General features: G+C 45.6%; 1 protein-coding gene across 1 annotated transcript in view; it reads left to right on the top strand.

Moving 5' to 3' along the window:
* Kif6 (kinesin family member 6) overlaps positions 1–22,644 on the top strand; it is a 317,253-nt gene that overhangs the window by 109,249 nt on the left and 185,360 nt on the right. Inside the window, exons 8-10 of the mRNA XM_028882504.2 lie at positions 575–718; positions 1,610–1,696; positions 8,785–8,888. Of these exons, the coding sequence (XP_028738337.1) occupies positions 575–718; positions 1,610–1,696; positions 8,785–8,888 (335 nt within the window). The remainder of the gene's footprint in view (positions 1–574; positions 719–1,609; positions 1,697–8,784; positions 8,889–22,644) is intronic.

Here is a 22,644-nt window from a genome sequence, read left to right as displayed (position 1 = left end):
GCAAAGAGCTTTCCTGTTTCCATTCCTCCTGACTGAGACCAGTGTGACTTACATTTTCTGTAACTTGCAACTGAAAGTGAGTTCACTAATATCACCAGGCAGCTTTAGAAGCATATTCTTATGTTACCCACATTAATGTTCCCTAGAACGGCAATGAATATTAATGTATCTTATGAAAGAGGTTCAAAGTTGGGAGGATAGTGAGATGCTTAATTGATGATTCAGCAGCAGCCATGAGGCTCACTCTTCCTGCAGGTGCCGGGAGGCCAGGAGAGGGTTTTAGAATCCCTGGAACGGGAGTCACAGGCAGTTGTGAGTCACTCAGTGTGGGTGCGAGGAATCCAACTCGGCCCTCTGGAGCAGTAGCAAGTGCTCTAACCACTGGGCCACTTCTCCAGCCCCATTTCTGTCATTTGTACATTGAAAGCTCTTGTTAAAATGACTGTTCTGTGCCTAAGTCTTGGTGTCTCCTGTGTTCAGTGATTGTCTCCTTTGTATTCACATTATTGAAAAGTCCGTTGTCGGTGTGCCTTTCCTGCCCGGCTAACACCATCATCTGCCCACCTTCCCGCAGGTCATCATCGCCCTTTCGGAAAAGCACCGCACACACATCCCTTACAGGAACTCCATGATGACAAGCGTGCTCAGAGACAGTCTGGGGGGCAACTGCATGACCACTATGATCGCCACGCTCTCTCTAGAGAAGAGGAACATTGATGTACGCGGTACTTCTCCCTGTCACTGGGTGGTGAGGTGGAGTTGAGGGGCCCAGGTGGGTCTGCACCTCTTCTGCGGTGCTCACGCACACCCTCAGAGGTAAATACACCACAGGGCCCGTGGCTTGGCCTTCTTTGCCAGTGTTATCATCAACCCATGTGGCATCCCCTCTCAGATGAATGGCTTGAAGAGGCCATGTTTGCCCATCTCCAAAGGCCTGATGATAGAGAAAAGGGAATCTTCCCCTGCTCTTGCTCAGTTCCTCTGACCGGTAAGATCTGGTTATCTTGGAGCCATCCTGAGATCTAGTCCTGGACTCTCTCCAGTGGTGGCACCCGGGTGCCTTCCCAGGGGATGGACGCTGCCGCAGGGCTTCCCGGGGTGGCTACAGAGCCAGCTGGGGTCTTGTAAGAGTCAGATTAACATTTTGGATGTAGACACTCCCCCAAAGAGGAAAACAAGTCATTCATGGTGCATCCCAAGAAGCACCAAGTCATTGAATGCTGTGAAAACTTCTCCTTTGGTTTATTACAAACACTTACTTTGTGGTCTTGCATGCCTGTGGGTCATGGTACCTGCTATGGTTATGACTTGCATGTGACATTTTGGTTTAACCGAGTCAAATACATACCAGCTGCCTCTTGGGACCCCAGGATTGCCTATATTTTTGGCATTTGTCATTTTACCAAGCCAAACCCATTAAAAAAAAGAAAGAAAATATTATCTTAGGACCAAACTCCCTCATTTTGAGGCATATTTATTTATTGTATGTTTTTACAGACATCTTACCCTTTAGGTATCTTTTTTTATTAATGAAAATTGAGTTTTATCTGGAGAGAAATGCCTTCCCATGCCATCATATTTTAAGAAGCTATTTTGTGATTTTTCTTAGGAGTCCATCTCTACCTGCAGATTCGCTCAGCGAGTGGCCCTCATCAAAAACGAAGCCGTCCTCAATGAAGAAATTGACCCCAGACTGGTAAGCAAATACTTGATTTCTGAGACAGGGACTTCTGTCACTTAGGCTGGCCTTAGCTTCGTTTGCAGGTGAAGATAACCTTGAACTTGTGGCCCTCCTGCCATCTGAGTACTGGCATGACAGGCATACACCGCCGCTCCTGGTCTTCCTGGTGCTGAGATAGAATCAGAGTCTTGTGCATGCTGCGTAAGTGCTGTATGCTCTGAGCTGCATCCCAGCTCCAGGAAGAAACTTACAATTTTAATTAGGCTCAAAGAACTATGTATCTGTATACTTAACATAAATATATATGACAAATTAAACTGGTTGTGGGGCCGTGGCTCTGTACTAAGCAGGGTCCTCAGTACCTGTATGCATTCACTGATTCACTATGTAATTCGAAGCGACCTCACAATGAGCTGTTCCGGCTGTCTCCATGGATAGTGAAATTGAGGCACAAGGGTGTGAAATAACTTACTCAGAGTCTTAGTGAGAGTGGGTAGTAGAGCCCGATAGTCAGGCTCAAGAGATCTGCTTCATGACCCAGCATGGCCGATCCTGTGGACACACCCAACAGGTTGACATGCAGTGGCTCAGTGGGACAGTACTCACCCTGGGTTCAATCCTCAGAACTACAATGAGAAAAATACAATTATATTTATATTCGGATCTTAGCCTTTCACAAAACACCACTTTCCCTTTTCAGATGGAATATTAAGTCATTTTTCACACATCTCATAAAGAGAGAGAGTTATTAAGTAGAAATATTTTATACAAGCATCCTGTTACATATTCTGGAGTTTCCTAAAGGTTAGCTATAGTTTGATTCATGGAAAAATTAACAGTTTTTTGTTTCATAAAAGTAACTCCTGCTTTATCAAAGCAACTATTTATGCAAAGAAATCTCAGATACATGATTCACTCACTTTGAATATATTTTTTCCTTTGTGTTTTGTAAGTTCTCTGCAAAGGAAAAATGGATCAACTCAGGCCATCATCAAAAACTCTGACTAAATCTCCAAGACTTGTCAAATTCCATGATTAAGGTTGTATATTTTTGAATCACTTAGCTTTTCTCATTTCTCTCAAAAATAAGCTGATGTGAGCCTTGCAATATGCAGAGTTTAAAAATGTGAAATCTCACCAAAATATGATCACTGATCACCGTTGTGATCTGAATTCCTACTCTGTCACCCACCTCCCCCACCTGCCATCATTCCACTGAAGGGCAGAGGGGGAGGAAGGGCAGGAATAATGGACTATCTGTCTTGCTCTGCCAGCCTTGGGAGATCAGTGGGTGAACAGGAGCTTTCTTGCACCCACCCTGGTCAGACCCCAGCATCACACAGAGTCCCAGGAAAGGGAACAGAATGCAAAAGCAGAGTCAAGAGGAACTGCACTCCTAGGAATGTAGTCGGTTGTCCCTGTCCCTCCTGCATCCCAAGAGCATCACTGTGGCTGTCCCTGTCCCTCCTGCATCCCAAGAGCATCATTGTGGCAGTCCTTGTCCCCCCTGCATCCCAAGAGCATCACTGTGGCAGTCCTTGTACCCCCTGCATCCCAAGAGCATCACCGTGGCTGTCCCTGCCCCTCCTGCATCCCAAGAGCATCACTGTGGCAGTCCTTGTCCCCCTCTGCATCCCAAGAGCATCACTGCGGCTGTCCCTGCCCTTCCTGCATCCCAAAGCATTGTTGTACAGAATGAGAAAGGTCCCATTATCTGGAAGACAGAAATTAGTTCACAATTTATGGAAAACAAGCATATAAGATATTGGAAGCATTTCTTTATTTTCTTTAAATGTTGTCAGGGAGACTTTTCTTTGAAGGATCTGAAGGCAGAGGATATCAGCATGTGTTTGATGTAGGTCTGTGACAGATTTAAAGCAAAGAGAGATTGGGAGCAAAAAGCTAATAACTGATAATTGAAGCAATTGCCTTGGTTCTTCCTAGTGCTGACTGACAGGTAACTGCCAAGTGCGGCTTGCTAGTCTCCCTAATAATGGCATCCAAAGCACACACTGGTGCTTATTATTTTAAAGTGTGAAACCTGTCTGAAATACAAGTGACAATGAGAAATTCATCCTAGGAGGCAGGAGGGCTCGCTCAGCAGTTAAGAAAATGCACTGGTGTTGCCAAAGACCCAAGTTCAGTTCCTAGCACCCATGTCAAGTTCCACCGCCTGGAACTGCAGCTCCAGAAAATGATGCCCAGGCATCCTCGGGTACCTGCACTCATGTGCACACATCTGCACACAGGCATAATTTCTAAAATAATAAAATTAATCTGTTGTGAAGAAGTGTTTAAAAAAAGCCACCCAAGTTTTAACTTGCTCGGATTTCCTTGAAGACTCTTTTTTTTTTTTTTTTTTTAAATTTAATTTAATTTTATTTTACAATACCATTCAGTTCTACATAACAGCCACAGATTCCCTTGTTCTTCCCCTTCCTGCCCCCTCCCCTTCCCCCCAGCACACCCCCTATTCCCACCTCCTCCAGGGCAAAGCCTTCCCTGAGGGAATCTGGATGCAGACATCCATGGCTCAGCCCTGAGTGGAGCACCAGGAGTCTAATTAGTGAGAAAGAGGAGGGTTTATATGAGCGAGAATTGTTGAAACCAAGGTTGGATAAAGCACAGGGACAAATAGCCAAACGAATGGAAACACATGAACTATGAACCAATGGCTGAGGGGCCCCCATCTGGATCAGACTCTTGGATTTTAATGCAGAATCACCAAACACTAATACTTCAGAGCAATGTGGTGATGGAAGGGACATGAGCTGGGCAGAGTCTGAGATGACTGGACATGGGCCAGGATCTCCCCAGATGCCTCTGAGTCCACAGGAAATCTGTGGGAGGCGTGGCCATGGTGATAGTTTGGGCTTATCAATCTCTAGACAACATAGAGCCCGGAGATGGCTCGGTCGGCAGAGTGCTCATTGGGCAAGCGTGAGGTCCTGAGTTTGACCCTGGAACCCACATGAGGAAGCGGGTGGGATGCACACACTTGTCATCCCAGCCGGGGAGGCAGAGGTTCCTCAGGCATGTACACCCCACGCACATCCACAGGCACAGTCTCAGTTTAGGAGAGGTGGTAAAGTGAATGACTGAGTTCTTGTCAAAGAGTTCTATTCTGGGTGGCTGCAAGGTTTCCCACTGTTTTCAAAGGAGGCCCACAAGTAAAGCACGATGCCCTGTGCATTTTAACAAAGTCCCTGGAGCCTGTGTCTGAAATGCTCTTGTGATTTGGAGGGATTGTGGGTCTTTTTGATGTGCTCAGGGGAGCCTGAAACTCACCCCTATAGAGTTCTGTAAGCATCTTTAGAACGAGGCTGCAGCTGTCCTCAAGTGTGGGCAGAGCTAACCCTGGGATGGAGTCACAATCCTAGACCTCTGGAGTGTGGGCATTGAACCTGGGATGTCTGCTTCCCTCACTATCATAAAACCAGTAAAGAGGGAGCCAAAAAATGAATCTATTCTCCTGATATGGAGACACCATGGAGGCCATCTTTCATATCCTGGACTTCAGTAGAACAGATGGTACTTTGAAAATATTTTTTTTATTTTATTTGTGTGTGTGTGTGTGTGTGTGTGTGTGTGTGTGTGTGTGTGTGTATGTATGTGCATGGGTGTATGTGCACAAGTAGATAGGTATGTGCAAGTGAGTACAGGTGTCTGTGGAGGCCAGAAGAAGGCATCAGATCCCCTAGAACTGGAATTATAGGCAGTTGTGAGCCATCTATCCTGGTTCCTGGGAACTGAACTCGGGTCCTCTGAAAGAGCAGGACTCACCCACTGAACCGGCTCTCCAGCCCCACAAGTAATGTTCTCTTGAGAATTTGAAAGCCTTACCCCTCCTTCACATAGGTTTGAAATTCACATGCACACAACCCCTTGATCTAAAGGATGTTTGCTTGTTTGTTTGTTTTGTTCTGTTTTATTTGCTATAAGGGCTCACTCTGTGTCCTAGATTAGACTGACCTTGAACTCACAGAGCTCTACCTGCCTCTGCCTCTGCCTCTGCCTCCTGAGTAGCAATCCCCAAGAAAAGGAGAGAATAAACAAACTTATTGGAAAGGGACAGGAGGTGGGAGGGAGAAGAACTGATGTTAACCTAGCTAGTTTGGGGACTCCATTTCTCAAGGATGGGTCCAAACAGATGTCCCACCTTTTCACTAATACTGGGGTGTTGTGCTGGGTAGTTTTATGTCAACTGGACACAAGCTAAAGTCCTTTGAGAGGAAGGAACCTCAATTAAAAAACTGTCTCAATTAAGAAAATCTTAAGATTGGGCTGTAGGCAAGCCTGTAGGGTAGTTCCTTAATTCGTGATTAATGGCAGGGGAGGGGTGCAGCCCACTGGGGGTGATGCCATTCCTGGGCTGGTGGTCCTGGGTTCTATAAGAAAGCAGGCTGAGAAAGTCATGAGGAGCAAGCCAGTAAGCAGCTCCCCTCCATGGCCTCTACATCAGCTCCTGCCTCCAGGACCCTACCCTACCTGAATTCCTGCCCTCAGGGCTTTTGATGATGAACTGTTATGTGGAACTGTGAGTGAAATTAACCCTTTTATTTATTTTTTTTTTATTTTTTAAGATTTATTTATTTTGTATGCAGTGTTCTGTCTGCATGTATGCCTACAGGCTATAAGAAGGCACCAGATCTCATCATAGATGGTTGTGAGCTGCCATGTGGTTGCTGGGAATTGAACTCAGGACCTCTGGAAGAGCAGCCCGTGCTCTTAACCTCTGAGCCATCTCTCCCACCCAAAATCAACCCTTTTTTAAAATTTGTTTTTGGTCATGGTGTTTTATCACAGCAATACTAATCCTAACTAGGACAGGTGTGTTTTTAGATCACACAGCAGGAGGCACAAAGGATTCGTGGATACTCTAAGTAGAGAAGGAAGGAAAATTACATTTTATAATGGTTGGTTTCTGGTGTATTGGAAGGAAACTTATGAATGGATTATGGACCAAATAAATTTCTTATTAAATTTTGGTTCCATTTATCCTGAAATACTCTTGGGTGTTCCGTATCGACAACAAGAAGATCTGCACGTGTGGGCAGATGGTTTTCTTCCTTTCATTGTCTCAGCGGCCTAGCCAAGAATTTCAGTGGAATTTTAAAGACATCCTTGACTTACTCTTTCTACCTCTCATTGCTAAAAGAAAGGTTTACTGTAACTTTTTGATTGACACTCTCCAACTTAAAGGTGTTTGTCTACCTTCAGCTTGACTGAGTTCTTACAATGTGTCAATGAATTCTTGATAGTATCAAGAACTAGTTTTAGAAAGAGACTTGGTGTGTGTGTGTGTGTGTGTGTGTGTGTGTGTGTGTGTGCGCGTGTAGTGCAGTGCCGGGAGAGTCTGGAAGAGCTGGAGATCCAGGCAGTTGATCTAACATAGGTGCATATGTACTGGGAACCAACTAATGATAAGATTGTTCAGTGTTTCCCTTTTAAACTGTACGTGTGATGAATTATCGTAATCCCTTTATTCAGCTTTCCTATGTACAAAAAGGTACAAAAGAAAACTCTGAACCCACTACTTAAGTGGATACCAAGTTTCTTCTTCTTAAGAAATAAGACATCTTGGACTTGTTAAAGCTATCATTCCATGCAGCCTTCCATTTCTTTAAAAATTTCAGTGCTCATTTCATATATTTTTTTAAATTACAGTTTATCTTTAACTTCTGAAGTAAGTCCAACCAGGTCATAATATTAAGTACCCTATTAATGATCATGTGGTTATAATATGAACTTGGTAAACAACATTGGCAGGCTGTATCCTTGAAAATTGTAGTTACCAAACCTAACCAACCAATTAAATAACTAAGTAAATGTCAACTCTCCTGCCTCCCTGCCGCCACTTTTTCCGTTTCTAGGAGCACCGTGTGTGTGTGTGTGTGTGTGTGTGTGTGTGTGTGTGTGTGTGCCTGCTGTATGCCTTTGCGGGAGGGTCCCCTCCCCTGATAAGGACTGGTGGCCGCTCAGCCTCGGTCACTACCCCTGCACTCAGTCCTGGTGTGGCAGGCGTCCCTGTGCAGGGCCTGAGCTCTAAGTGGGTGATGACATTGGCGCTCAGGTCCTCACATCTGTGCTGTAAGCACTCTTACCTGCCGAGCCACCACGTGCAACATACCACACACGCACACAGACACACGCACGCAGACACAGGCGCACAGGCACAGGCACACGCACTCACTCGCATGCACACACACAAGCCTTTCTTTGGGGGACACAGTCTCTCACTGGCCTGAAGCTCCTCGACCAGCTGACAGCCACCAAACTGCAGGGACCCGCCTGCCGCCCCAGCACGAGGTCCCATGCCACACCACCACACCTGCCATTTCCTCCTGGGTTCTGGGATCACTCACGCCCTTGTGCAAGACAGACAGCTCAAGGCAAGACTGAGCCATCTCCTTAACTCCCATAAATTTGGGTGTACTTTATTGGAATATTATATGCCCTTGAAAATTCGTGATGAAGAGCTGCATAAACTAAGATAAATGAGCTGAAATCACGAGAAAGAAAAAGAGAACAAGGTGCAATCACATGCAGTGATGGAATCTGCACATGGTTTAAGGCATGTAAATGACAGTGTAATTACTTAAGGAGCGTGCACATGGAGTACGTGTATGATAGTGGAGGGGGCGTTTGTGTAACTCCTAACTTCATTATAGCACACCCCGGGAAGGACAGAAGGGGGACACAGAGAGATGGCTCAAGTTGTATCTGTAATGTCTTATTTGTTTAAAAAAAATAGTTGTAGAGTTATTTAGACCAGACATTAATGTTAGCGGCACTAATGCCTTTTAGATTGTTCTCTATCCAGTTTCGTATCCTAGAACAGTTAATAATTTCAATTAATCACCCGTGTCTGCACACTTAATACACATGTAGAGTTCAGAGGACAGTATATAGGAGTCAGTTCTCTTCTTCCACTGCGTGTGTCTGGGCCCCAGGGGTTGAACGTGTGTGTGTCAGGCCTGTCCCCTAACCATTGAACCACCTTGCTCACCAATGCTTCATAACTTTGAAAGCCACATGTTTGCTGCCACCGCGGTCGCGTTGACCAGAACTGGACACGTGCTCTCCCGCTTTTCCCTGCACAGATGATTGTCCGCTTGCAAAAGGAGATTGCAGATCTGAAGGCGGAGCTGGCTGTGGCCACCGGGGAGTTGAGGACAGAGGCACTCACCGAAGCAGAGCTCCATCAGTAAGCACAGACCTGCTTCTCTTTTCAACAGAGAAACCATTGAGTTCTTCGTCCAGCTCAGAGCCTGCTTGGGTCTCCTGGGGAGGTCAGAAACCACACCGAGGTACCAGTGAAGAGAGGAGGTTCTCCATGGGAAGTGGGTCCAGGCTGGCAGCATCTCTGGTGCCTGGGCTTTGAGGAAGTAAGGGCCAGAACCCCACGAGGCTGGGAATGCCTGTCCCAGGCCAGCTGCTGAGAAGGGCCTGCAGACTGAGTGTGCCATTTCACATTACATACACCGATGCTCCGAGCTGTGGGTCTCAGATCTGCAAGGGATTTGAGAAGCATCCCTTGTATTATACTCACGTTGCTTCAGGCACCAGTGTTTGTCATGCCAGCATGACGTCTCTTCTTTTGTAAGTACATGGCCCTTGTATTACAGTTCAAAACTTGTGTTTGGCACAAAAGCCCGCGTTCAGGACTTTGTAGAAGCTGGTGTTGTCACACCAGTGAGATTTGCAGCTGTGTGGTGCGTTGTCATTTGTTACGACTGTGAGCTGTGGAGCCGGGCTCTGTTTCTCTGTGACTGTGAGCTGTGGATCCGGGCTCTGTTTCTCTGTGAGTGTGAGCTGTATAGCTGGGCTGTTTCTCTCTGACTGTGAGCTGTGAGCCGGGCTCTGTTTCTCTGTGACTGTGAGCTGTGGAGCCGGGCTCTGTTTCTCTGTGACTGTGAGCTGTGAGCCGGGCTCTGTTTCTCTGTGACTGTGAGCTGTGGAGCTGGGCTCTGTTTCTCTGTGACTGTGAGCTGTGGAGCTGGGCTCGGTTTCTCTGTGACTGTGAGCTGTGGAGCCGGGCTCTGTTTCTCTGTGACTGTGAGCTGTGGAGCCGGGCTCTGTTTCTCTCTGACTGTGAGCTGTGGAGCCGGGCTCTGTTTCTCTCTGACTGTGAGCTGTGGAGCCGGGTTCTGTTTCTCTGTGACTGTGAGCTGTGGAGCCGGGCTCTGTTTCTCTGTGACTGTGAGCTGTGAGCCGGGCTGTTTCTCTGTGACTGTGAGCTGTGGAGCCAGGCTCTGTTTCTCTGTGACTGTGAGCTGTGGAGCCGGGCTCTGTTTCTCTGTGACTGTGAGCTGTGGAGCCAGGCTCTGTTTCTCTGTGACTGTGAGCTGTGGAGCCGGGTTCTGTTTCTCTCTGACTGTGAGTTGTGGAGCCGGGCTCTGTTTCTCTGTGACTGTGAGCTGTGGAGCTGGGCTCTGTTTCTCTGTGACTGTGAGCTGTGGAGCTGGGCTGTTTCTCTCTGACTGTGAGCTGTGGAGCCGGGCTCTGTTTCTCTCTGACTGTGAGCTGTGGAGCCGGGCTCTGTTCTGGGTGGTTCATTAAGGTTTCTGTGATGCAGACAGTGGACTAGGCTGAGGAGACACTAGTGGGCTCCATTTTCAAATGGGAAGTAGAGCTGGGCTGGGGAGGCAGCTCAGTCCTAGAGAGCTTGTCGAGCATATGTGACTGCCGGGTTCCGTCCCCTGGCACTGCACAGACTGAGCATGGAGTTGCACACCTGTAATATCCACACTGGGAGGTGGAGGCAGGAGGATCGTAAGTGCAAGGTGATCTTGGCTACGTGGTGAATACAAAGCCAGCCTGGAGATGCATGAGGCCATGTCTTTATTTTATCTTATTTTTGTTGAAAATTGATTTTGTCATATGATATATTCTGATTACAATTTCCCCTCCCCTCAACTCTTCCAAGGCTCCTGACCTCCACACCACTGGTCAAGCCCTTTCTTTCCCTCTTGGAAGACAAACAGGCTCATGTTCTGACTTGTTTGCTTGCATTTTATTTCTACCTTTTAGAGACCATGTCTTAAAAAGAAGACGACGTTCTGTGAGATCTTTCTAAAGACACAGTGCCACATCACCAACTCTCTCTCAAAAGGGAATTGGTGAATAAAAAAGGAAACAGATCTCTTTGAACTGCTGTGTATTGAGGCTGGCATCATGGCTCGGCAGGTAACGATGCTGCTGCCATGTCTAATGTCTGAGTTGAATCCTGGACTCAGGGCAGAAGGGGAAAGTGATGTTCTTTGACTGCCATCTTCTCGCTGTGACATACACACACCCCCAACACACACACCATACACACACATACCCCATCACTACACACATACACACAACACACCCCACACACATACCATATATACACACTCCCCACTCACACCCCATACACTACACACACACATACATATATCACACACATACCATACTACACCCACAGCACACACATACACACACCCCCACATGCACTACATATACACACTACACACACACATACACACAACACACCCCACACACATATCATATATACACACCCCCCACTCACACCCCATACACTACACACACACACAACATACACACATACATATATCACACACATACCATACTACACCCACAGCACACACATACACACACACCCACATGCACCACACACACACACACACACACACACACACAATCACACAATGTGTTTTAAAAAATAAACCATTGGCCACCTGCCTGTGAGGTCTGACTAAAGTGTGGAAGCTCTTCATTGACTTTCTGCTGTAACAAAGCTCCTTCCTCTGGGACCATGCTTCCTAAGTCTGGAGTTTAATGACATGAGAGCTTCCCTGACAGCACTGGCGTAGCGTGTGTGAAATGAAAGTTAAATACGCTCTCCCAATTTAGTTACTAAGAATTTCATGTCAGGACTGGAGAGCTGGACCAGCAGTTAAGAGGTTCCTAGTTCAGTTCCCAGCAACCACATGTCAGCTCACAACTACTGTGACTCCAGCTCAGGGGATCTGGTGCCCTCTCCTGGCCTCCAGGAGCACTGCATACATGTGGTGCACATAGACACAGAGAGACAAACACACACATAAAGCAAAAACAAACAAAAATAATGTTACTCCATAAAGTGACTCAAGATGTCCTTGATCCTGAGGGGACTCAGCTGAGAGTCAGGCCATCATGGTGCTCCCACTCCTCAAAGAAAGGATAGTGTTATCTTGCCAATTATCCCCACATCTGGTCCAGCCAAGCAAACAAAACCTCGTAGGCCGTGCAGCAGAAGGAATCTGACACAGGGAAATGAGTATACAAAGGATGATCAGTAAGTCATCCTGGGGATCAGTGACAGTAGGGGCCGGGTGACAGTGTGACAGCATGACATAGTGGAATCTCCTTTACTGTAATGGTGTCTGGAAGTCAACTTTGGGGAGGAAAGTTTTATTTTTATTTAGCTCATGGCTTCAAAAGTTTGTGTTTCTGTGCCTGGTGTGTGGCAGATCATCATAGCAGATGAACACAAGAGAGCATAGCTACTTAACTCATGATGGTGTCCAGCAAGCAGAGAGAGAGGCACGGGCCAGGGCAAGATAAAGTCCCCAAGGACCGCCCCGCCCCGCCCCGCCCCGCCCCGCCCCGTGACCCACTTCTTCCTAAAGTCCCCAGCATTTCCTGAAATAGCATGTAGGCTAGAGACCAAGCTTTGGACAAAGGAGCCTCAAGGGATGCTATTCAAACACACCAGTGGTATCACCAAGAACCAAGAGCTAGCACTGCCCTGCAGGTGCTAGAGCAGGGTGCCCTGTGCGAAGAACCACAGCTGCTGTTAGGGACACCCCCCAGCAGGCAGCCCTGGCCTTCCGCTCATCCCAGTTCCCGTCTCCCATTGGCATTCAAATTGGCTGAACTTATCCAGAAGCCAGTTATTAAGCAAGTCAGGGAGTCTGGTTGCCTCTGATTCTGAGCCGGGTAGGGGAAGAGTAGAAATTGGCTTTTAAGGCAACATATGAAATAATACTAGTGCCCTCTTCAAGTCCTGTGCCCTGGTGTTGCTTAGGAGGCTCAGCTGAAGGGTAAGCTTTTCCATGTGATGCTTTGGATATGTCGGACTCCGGATGCCTATGCCGTTCCAAATTTGGAGACTTACAGAACCACTGTAAAGAAGCACAGACGTCTCTAGCCACACTTAGAATGGAGAAGTGGAGTGACCAGGGGCCAGAGGCTTGAGGAACCCCTGAGATGGTGCCAAGTTAGGGAAACCAAAGGGATTGGCAAAACACAGGGCAGTGTGGTGAGGGCTCCAGGTACAGGGGTGCTGGTGGAGGAGGGAGCTTGGAGCAGCCAGCAGCATTTGGGATTACGAGATGGTCAGTGTGTAAAGGTGCTTGCCTCAAAGCCTGATGACCTGTGTTAACCCCTGGAGCTGCTGTAAGGGGAGGAGGAGGAGGGAACCAATTCCACAGAATCGTCATCTGACCTCCACATGCAAACCATTGTTCTCTCTCTCTCTCTCTCTCTCTCTCTCTCTCTCTCTCTCTCTCTCTCTCTCTCTCACACACACACACACACACACACACACACACACGCATACACATGCATACACGTATACCACACCACTAATAATAATAAGAAGAAGAATAGTAGTAATGAATTAAAATAGGCATTTTAAAAGAACAGGTTCTGCACACAGTCATTGTGTAGAAAACATTCAGAAAACCTTAAAAATATAGGAAGGATCCAGAAGTTACCAGAGGAAACAAAAGTCAAGAATCTGATTTATAACAGATTTTTTATCAGCAACTTTGGAAATAAGGACTGGTAGTGATTTTTAAAAAAATAAAAAACACTTCAAATGTATTTTCTAGATCTAGAAAAATTAATACTAAAAGTAAAGATGAAATAAAGGCATTTTGCAGACATGCAAACTTTCAGACAGAACCTAACCCTTCCTCCTGGAACTACCATGGTCTGTATATTAGCAAAAAGAAGCTTGCAATAAAGGGTAGGAAGCAATAAGGATGAGCAAATGTGTTTACAACATCTCCATGGCACTTGGTGTTATATAATATCTACATTATGCCATTTATTAGCTCTCCTGTTCTCCCATATATGAATCTGCCGGTTTAAAACCCACCGAAGGGCTGGAGAGATGGCGAAGGAATTAAGAGTTATTGTGCTCAATTAGAAGACCCAAGTTCAGATCAGCACCCACACCAGGCAGCTCACACTTGGCTATGGCTCCAGTTACAAGGTATCTGATGCCCCCTGCTGGCCCCCATGGGTATCTGCAAACACATGCACATACACACACACACACAAATTTTTTTAAGTCCTGGAAATTACAACCAAATGTCCATTGCCAGGAGTTGGGGGTGGGGAGAGTGAAGGGAAATGAAATTGTGACAACAAATTAAAATACCGAAGGACCTTAGGTCTTATGATAGTTTCTGTAAAACCATCAATACCATGCAAATGTCAATCTAGACAGATCCAGCACAGAGGGTCTTCAGGGCTGGCATCCTTTTTAGTGTATAATTAGTATTTTCATTCATCTAACATTTGTTATTTATCTTGTGATCACAAAAGCCCCGCCATGGGCTCCGAAAGGAATGCAGAGACAGACAAAGCCTCGAGCTCGCTCTCCTGGGGCCCACAGCTCAGGGGTGGTGACAGACATGAGCAGAAGGGATGATGTAGTGATTAAGCACTATGAGAAAGTAGAAACAGGACAGGGTGAGGAAGTGGCAATAGCAACAGTTGCTCCCAAGCTCAGGGCCTCACGGAACTAGGTCAAGTGCTACTGACTTTAAACCTGGCAGTTCCCAGAGGGATGGCTGCTGGGCCACCAGGCAGTGTCTCCTTGGTGATCTCTGACCAGTGCCTATGGACACATGGGCTGCGATCCCTGTCTACCTGCCAAAGCAAAGAGCTTCAGAAGTGCCAGTGTATCTGTGGTACTTGTCCAGAATGGCTCCCGTGGGTGCTCTGGTCTTCCTGTTTGGGGGCGTTGTGGTTGCCACACGTAGCTGGAGAGGATATCGCACAGCTTAAATTTTAACAAATTGGGAATCTTTCCCCACCTTAAAGGGAGGTAGATGAATTAGAATTTCCCACAGTGCAGCCCTGGTGTTTGGCACCCTCAGCCTGGCTTTTGTCCTTCAGGCCCCTGGATATTTACTCAGAAATAGAAATCCCCTTCATTCTCCACTAGCACCCACACTCTCCAAATGATGGTGGGGGTCATGGTACAGGAGACAAGCCCCGTAGCCCAGCTGGAACAGCCAGCTCTTGTCCAGCCTGCTTCTCTGTCCTTCAGGTCCTCAGTCACACCGCAACTGGCATGGCCTTCCCCAGGGATCCGCAGATACTGCCCGGATCTGGTTTTCTCTGTAGCATCAGTGGACATGTAGGGTGCTCTGTTCACATCCCGTCCCAGAATGTTTTTTGAATCATTGCCCAACAATTCCTTGGTTAATGTAAATATTTGTTGAATTGACTTGGATGCTTTAACTGAAGAGAGGTTCAAACATCAGCCTCCAGTTATTGTGATATTTTTAGTTTACTTTTTTTTTTGGTCCTTGCTAAATTTGAAAAGAGACAGCTGGCCAAAGACTGTATAGCCACATCAGTGTTTAGACAGAGCTCCTTGGGTGAAGATTTGTACATGGCAGACTGCTGGACACATACCTTTGGTAGAAGAATGAGCTAGAGATCTTTGGCTCTGCTGGGAGTGTCATATCCTGGCTCAAATCTGAATGATTTTGAGCAGCATTTTACTCCTGGACTGAAACCAAATTGGATCTTACCAGGTCAAGCTTGCCCAAAATGTTGGGTGTCTCCCAATGTCTGCATCTTTCTCTAAAGAAAAAAAAAATGCAGATCAATGAATATTTCTGCCTAAGTTTATGGAGAACATCTTAGATGTTAATCATTTTTAATGGGTACATCAAGGGGCTAGTAGTACAAGATCCAAAGGATAATTTTAGGGAATATAATTTTATTGGGGAAATGTTATACATGGATACACATATACATATGCACACATACACATGGGCATAGCAATGTGTGTATACAACAGAAAACAAGGGAATCATGGAAAGAATCAATGTTCCCTGAGACTTTAAAAAATATAGTTTTATATGTATCTATTGGGGGTGGGGCATGCACACATCACAGTTTCCATGTGGACATGAACAATGTGTGGGGTCTTTTCCCACCATGTGGTCATAGTGAATTAGAATTTGCCCTCCTCTTTAACACCATCCACCTGGTTTTGTCCTTCAGGCCCCTAGATATTTACTCAGAAGTGGGAATCTGCTTCAGTTCTCCACTAGCACCGACACTCTCCAAATGGAGGTGAGGGGCAGGGTGCAGGAGATAAGAGGAGTCCCATAGCTCAGCTGCAATAGCCCAGCTCTTGTCCAGTCTGCTTCTCTGTCCTTTATCATGCAGCCAAGGATTAGCTTTGAACTTCTGATCCTCCTGCCTCCATATTCCAAGGCCTAGAATTATCAACAGGTACACCATGCCTGGATAACTTTCTATCTGAAGTTGTGGGGAATGCACTCAGAAAAGAGACATAACATACCTAATGTGTAGAGACTTCAAAAAACAAAAGAAATGGGAAGCAAAAACACAAACAAGAGTAGCCATTTTCGTAGGGTTCCTGGAAGAATTTACATGGTTGGTTTGTCTTCCACAGGAAAGGGCAGGTTTAGCTGTCATTAGAAACTGAACGGATTGGATGAGATTTGGAGTGATGGGGAGACTTGAGTGGTGGCGGAGAGGATGGAGAAGACACAAACCAGAGCCCTTGTGGAGGAAGCGTCAGTAGAAGTGACCTCTGAAAGTGCCAACACGAGGGAGATTTCGGGAGGGGTGGTACCCGGCACGGGGTGCCTTCTGACAGTCCCAGCACTGGGAAAGAGAAGGCTGGAGGGGGGGGGGTGCAGCAGTTTAAGGTCATCCTTGGTTACATGGTGAATTTCAGGCAATCCTGGCTACATGAAATTGTCCCAAGAAAGAAAGTATATATACACACACACACATGCACATGGCACTCAACACACACATACACACACACACACACACATGCACGCACGCACGCACGCACGCACACATGGACTCACCACACATACACACACCTCACACACACATACATCCCTCACAAAGTGGAAAAATGGGAAAGGCAAGAGGTGATGAGCTTTCAACACAATGTTGACACATGGGGCAGGCTGAGCTCTATAGCTTAGATAGATATTGAAACCGGAAAGTTCAGTTTTGTGAGAGTGATGAACATCAGGTCGGTGTAACACTGAGGCCAGGACTAAGGGTCAGCACACAGATTCCCAGATTCACTTGGAAGTAAGGCATGAGGAGCCACAGATCACATTCTAGACCCACGCTCCCTGGGGGAGATGGCAACTGAATGTGTCCTTGTATCTGGCTACTCAGCTCTCTTCCTTCTTCTGATACATTTTCAGGTTTAATTAGATGTTCCATTTATTGAATTTTTTTTTTTTTTTTTAGTTTTTTCGAGACAGGGTTTCTCTGTGTAGCTTTGCACCTTTCCTGGAACTTACTTGGTAGCCCAGGCTGGCCTTGAACTCACAGAGATCCACCTGGCTCTGCCTTCTGAGTGCTGGGATTAAAGGCGTGCGCCACCACCTCCCGGCTTCATTTATCAGATTTTTAACATTGTCCAATAGCCTCCCGCCGCCTGGGTTTCAGGGCGTTAGTAGGAAGCGGTGTAAAAAGATAACACCTTAAACAGCTGAGAGCTGCTTGGTGGTTAGGAGCACTGGCTGCTCTTCCAAAGGACCTGGTTCAGCTCCCAGCACCCACACAGGGCAACCCAAGCTCCAGGGATCTACCAGTTTCTTCTGGCCTCTGCAGGCACCTTTACCATGTGGTATGTGTACAAACATAAAATAAAAATAAACATGTGTACAAACATAAAATAAAAATAAACATTTTTAAAGATAACAATGAAAGAATATCAACAAGTTTAGTGCTCGACACAAGCTAAGAGTCACCAGAGAGGAGGGAGCATCAGCTGAGAAAACGCCTCCATAAGGTCTGGCTGGAGGGCTTTTTCTTAATTAGTGCTTGATGTACAAAGACCCAGCCCACTGTGGGTGGTGCCATCCCTGGGCTGCTGGTCCTGGGTTCTATAAGAAAACTGGCTGAGCAAGCCAGTAAGCAGCTCCCTCTACAGCCTCTGCATCAGCTCCTGCCTCCAGGATCCTGCCCTGCCTGAGTTCCTGCCCTCACTGCTTTTGATGATGAACTGTGGGTGAAATAACTAATCCCTTTCCTCCCTGAGCTGCTTTAGGTCATGGTGTTTCATCACGGCAGTAGTCACCTTAACTAAGTTAACAAGTTACTATAATATATTCGCTGGGGTAAAACTGACATTCATAAAAGACACGGATTTCCAAAGTTCACTAGACAGAAATAGAAGCCCTGTATCCATAGAAGGAGCTGAATTCATAGTAAAATCTCTCCAATGAGGAAACCCCAGGCACGTGGATGTCCCTGAAAAATGCCCCTAGAATACTCAGAAATAAGCAAGAGCAGCCTTACCCAAGCCTCCCACATAACAGTGCATGTCACTGCTCTGATGTTGAAAGTAAACACACAAGAAAAGGAAATTGCAGTCCATCCTCCTCCATGAGTGAAATCCCTACCAACACCCAAAACATCCCGCAAGGTGGTTTAAAAGGTGCACATGTAGACCTCGTGGCATAGATGCACATGCCAATTACATATGTGTCATTTCCTGTGATAAGAAACTAGTTACAACAAAGAATTTGATCATTCCAATAGAGTGAGGCAAAGAATTTGATAAAGTTCTCATTTATTCATGGTCAAAACACAGCAAAACAGGGATAAGAGAAAGCCTCCAAAATTTTATGAAAACTATCTACCTACCATCTATGCGTGTTTCTATCATCTATCCATTATCTATTGTCTGTGTGTCTCTCACCTTTGTGTGTATGTATGTATATATGTATATCATCTACCTGTCATCCATCCCTCTATCATCTGTATATGTATCTCTCACCTTTGTATGTATGTATGTATGTATGTATGTATGTATGTATGTATGTATATCATCTACCTATCATCCATCCCTCTATCATCCATGTATTTATGTATACAGCTAGCTGTCATCCACCTGCCTGCCTATCATCCATCGCTCTGTCATCTATTTCTACCTTTAGTAAGAATAAGAGAAAGAAAGCATTCTTTCACCAGACGGTGGTGGTACACAACTTTAATCCCAGCACTCGGGAGGAAGAGCCAGGCAGATCTCTGTGAGTTCGAGGCCAGCCTGGTCTACAGAGTGAGATCCAGGACAGGCATCAAAACTACACAGAGAAACCCTGTCTCGAAAAACAACAACAACAAAAAAGAAGCATTCTATCTTAAAGCTAGAAGTAAAAGTAAAGATGTCTTTTCCCACTGCGTGCATCCAACACCATACTGAAAGCTGTGGCCAGAATGTCATGGTAAGGAAAATAAATAAAGGACACAAATATTTGGAGAGGATGTAATAAAACTGTCATTATGCACAGATAACATTATTTCTATGTAGAAAACATCAAATAACCTGAAAAAAGTTACTAGAAATACTAAACGGAGTTTATCAAAGTCCCAGAACACAAGGGTACAGGAAATGAAAAGACAGCTACATTTGACAGTAACATTAAAATTTAAAGTACTCTAAAGATAAATTTAACAACATATGTCTAACATCTGTATTATTAAAACTATAAAACAGAAGAGAGGAGCTTTCCAAGAACTGAAGAGATGGAGAGCTATACCATTTTCATAGATGGGATGGCTCCGTGTTATATGTCAGGTCTGCCTAAGTTGACCTAGAAATGTAGTTTGAACCCTCTCAGAACTCCATGTGGGAAAGCTGAGAGAAGCCTGTAAAATTCACACAGTTGCTAACATTAACACAGTACTGACATCACTGGAAACAGCTTTGCAGGGGAACCTGAGTCAGGCGGACGAGTCAGTGAGTGAAGGCGCTTACCACCAAGCCTGAGTTCAATGCCCAGGACCCACAAGACAGAAGCAGAGAAATGATTGCAACAAGTTTTCCTCTGACTACCAATGACATGTACACACACACACACACACACACACACACAGCAAATGTCTCACATGCAAGTGTTTTCTTGATCTAGATCATAGGCATAAATGTACAACTTCAAATACAAAACTCCGAAAAAGGAAAGATAAGAGAAAATCTTTGTGACCATCCATTAGGCCAAGGGTTCTTAGAACATAAAATAACAAACTATGAAAGGAAAAAGAAACAATAAACTAGATTTCATCAAAATGTAAAACATCTGTTCTTTAAAGGACATTAAGAAAGTGTTTTAAATGGTATGTTTTCTCATCAAAACATATTGCTATAAAGGATTCTTCTCCCAATACTTAGAAAAGTATCACAACTAAATAATAAGAAAACAAGCAAGAAACACGTGGACACAGTCCTTGAGCAGCCATGACATCAGAAAGTAAACAGGTGATGAGGAGGGACAGGAAAGCCTGTGACTCATGCTCTAGGGGTAGAGTGTGCTGCACCCACCATGGAAAGGCAGTTTGCTATTTTCTGAAAACATAAGCAACCCGGGGCCTGAAAGACGGCTCCACGGGTAACCGCGTGCACCACCGAGCCTGATGACAGGACAGGAATTCCGTCCCTGGGACTCACCCGGTGGAAGGAGAGAACAGATTCCTGCAAGTTATTTCCTTGCACATCACCCCCATATGTAACCATAACACTATAGACCTGATTATAGCCACTTTCAAGGTAGTCTTGCATAAGATAAGAAAACAGAGGCCTCTGTATGAATATTTTTATTAATAACAACTTGAGACACTATTTCCCAATCCAGAAATGTCTCTCAACTGCTGAGTTGCTAAACAGATGGTATTATAGATGCGTAATAGAATTCTACTCATCAGTTGACATGGAAAGAGCTCCTGAAACAGGCAACATCTTGACTGAATGTCAAAAGTGTGATGCTAACTGACAGCAGCCAGAACAAGCTACACACTGCCTGATTCCATTCCATGCACACACTCGTGACATTCTGAGAAGGGGAGCAGTGGACAGACAAAGACAGTGCTGAGGGCAGAGCTGAACCTGAGGACAACAAAGAGGGAACCACACCTGCCTGAAGAGATGGGGAAGGGGCTGGGAAGTTCTAGGGTGACCCCGAGGCCTCAAACATGTACAAAGGTGGGGGTTCATTTCCCATCCCCAGCATTTGCTTCCAGCCTCTCTGGAGAATTATTACTTGGTAGAATATTTTTAGGGGTGTGTGTGTGTGTGTGTGTGTGTGTGTGTGTGTGTGTGCGCGCGCGCGCATTAGGGAAGTACAAATGCATGCACATGTGTAAAAAAGTCAGAGATCAACCTTGAGTGTCTTTCTCTCAGGTCCATCTTGCTTACTGGGTTGGGGTTACTCACAGGCCTGGAGCTTACCCGAGAGGCTAGGCTGCCTGGTGAACCCCAGGGATCAGCCTGTCCTCACCCCCACCACTGGCCACTGGGATGATAAACACAACTGCCACATCTTGCTGTGTTTTTGTTTTGTTTTGTTTTTTCTTTGTTTGTTTTTTACCTGACTCCTAGTGACTGAACTCAGTTCCTCATGCAGTGAGGTAAACTGGTAAGCATTTACAGCTCAGCTCTCTATCTCCCAAGCCCCTAAAAGTGACTCTTTACAATATTAAATCAGACTAACAGCAGCTGAAGGACACAGTATATTGCACCACCACACCACACAAGAGGGTGGTTTCAAAAGGACTCCTTTGTACTAATAACACTTCATTGATGTCTAATCTTCCATTTGGGTCCAAGTAAATGACTGCAGGTGGAGTCCAAAATCTTATTTTTCCTATTTTAAACTTTATTATAAAATACGATGCCAATAAAAAAGCAAACACCAAAATTAACCCGACCCAAAGACAGCTCCATGACCTCTACACTGAGAGGTCATTTAGAACTGTGGTGTTTCACGCTGTATTCTATACTTTCACTGTTGAATATATTTCTATGCACTTATCCACCAACAAAAATGAATGCACTTAATGAGCACGAGTTATGAAAAAGGATATAAAGGTAATTGTTTCTCTGGTTCTAACTCTGACATGCATTTCACTCTATCGAGTAAATCTCACTTGGAAAGAAAATCTGTTTGGGGTCTGGAGAGATGAGTCGGCAGTTAAGAGACCATCTGAGTCATTCTCCCTATGTCCCTGGGATCTGAAATGGGACTCAACATGTATTCTCGAAATGCATTAGATGTCTGGCCCTGTTCCCACATCACAGTACTGACAGGAGAAATGTCCCGATGAGTCATGTCACACACTGATCATAGTGCCTAGCCCAGGGCAATTCCATGAATGGTAACTATTATTATCAGTTCCCTACAATTCTCTGATAGACTTTTTGCTGAGAAAAGGACTTCATTTACAAATGTTTTGTCAAGCCTGTCTACAGGAAACCAAGAGACCATGTCTTCCACTCTGCCTCAGTTACGTTTCTTTTGCTGTGATGAATACCGTGAGTAAAAGCAACTCGGGGAGGAAAGGGTTTATTTTACTTAGCATTTCTACATCACAGCCCATCACTGAGGGGAGTCAGGGCAGGAACTTAAGGCAGGAACTGAAGCAGAGACCATGGAGGGGTGGTACTTACTGGCTTGCTCCGCTAGGCTTGCTCAGCCTGTTTTCTTTCTTGTACAGCCTAGGACCATGAGTCTAGGAGTGCCATCGCCCACGGGGAGATGGGCCATCCCACATCAATCCTTAATCAAGAAAATGGCCACAAACCAGTCTGTTGGGGGCATTTTCTTAACTGAGGCTCCCTCTTCCCAAATGGCACTAGCACACACTCCTTCACCATCATATCTCTGTTGTTGTTGTTATTG

The sequence above is a fragment of the Peromyscus leucopus genome, chromosome 16_21, assembly GCF_004664715.2.
Source record: "Peromyscus leucopus breed LL Stock chromosome 16_21, UCI_PerLeu_2.1, whole genome shotgun sequence".
Classification (NCBI taxonomy): Eukaryota; Metazoa; Chordata; class Mammalia; order Rodentia; family Cricetidae; genus Peromyscus; species Peromyscus leucopus.
The sequence above is the reverse complement of the archived record's forward strand: the minus strand, read 5'-3'. Positions and strand labels throughout refer to the sequence as shown.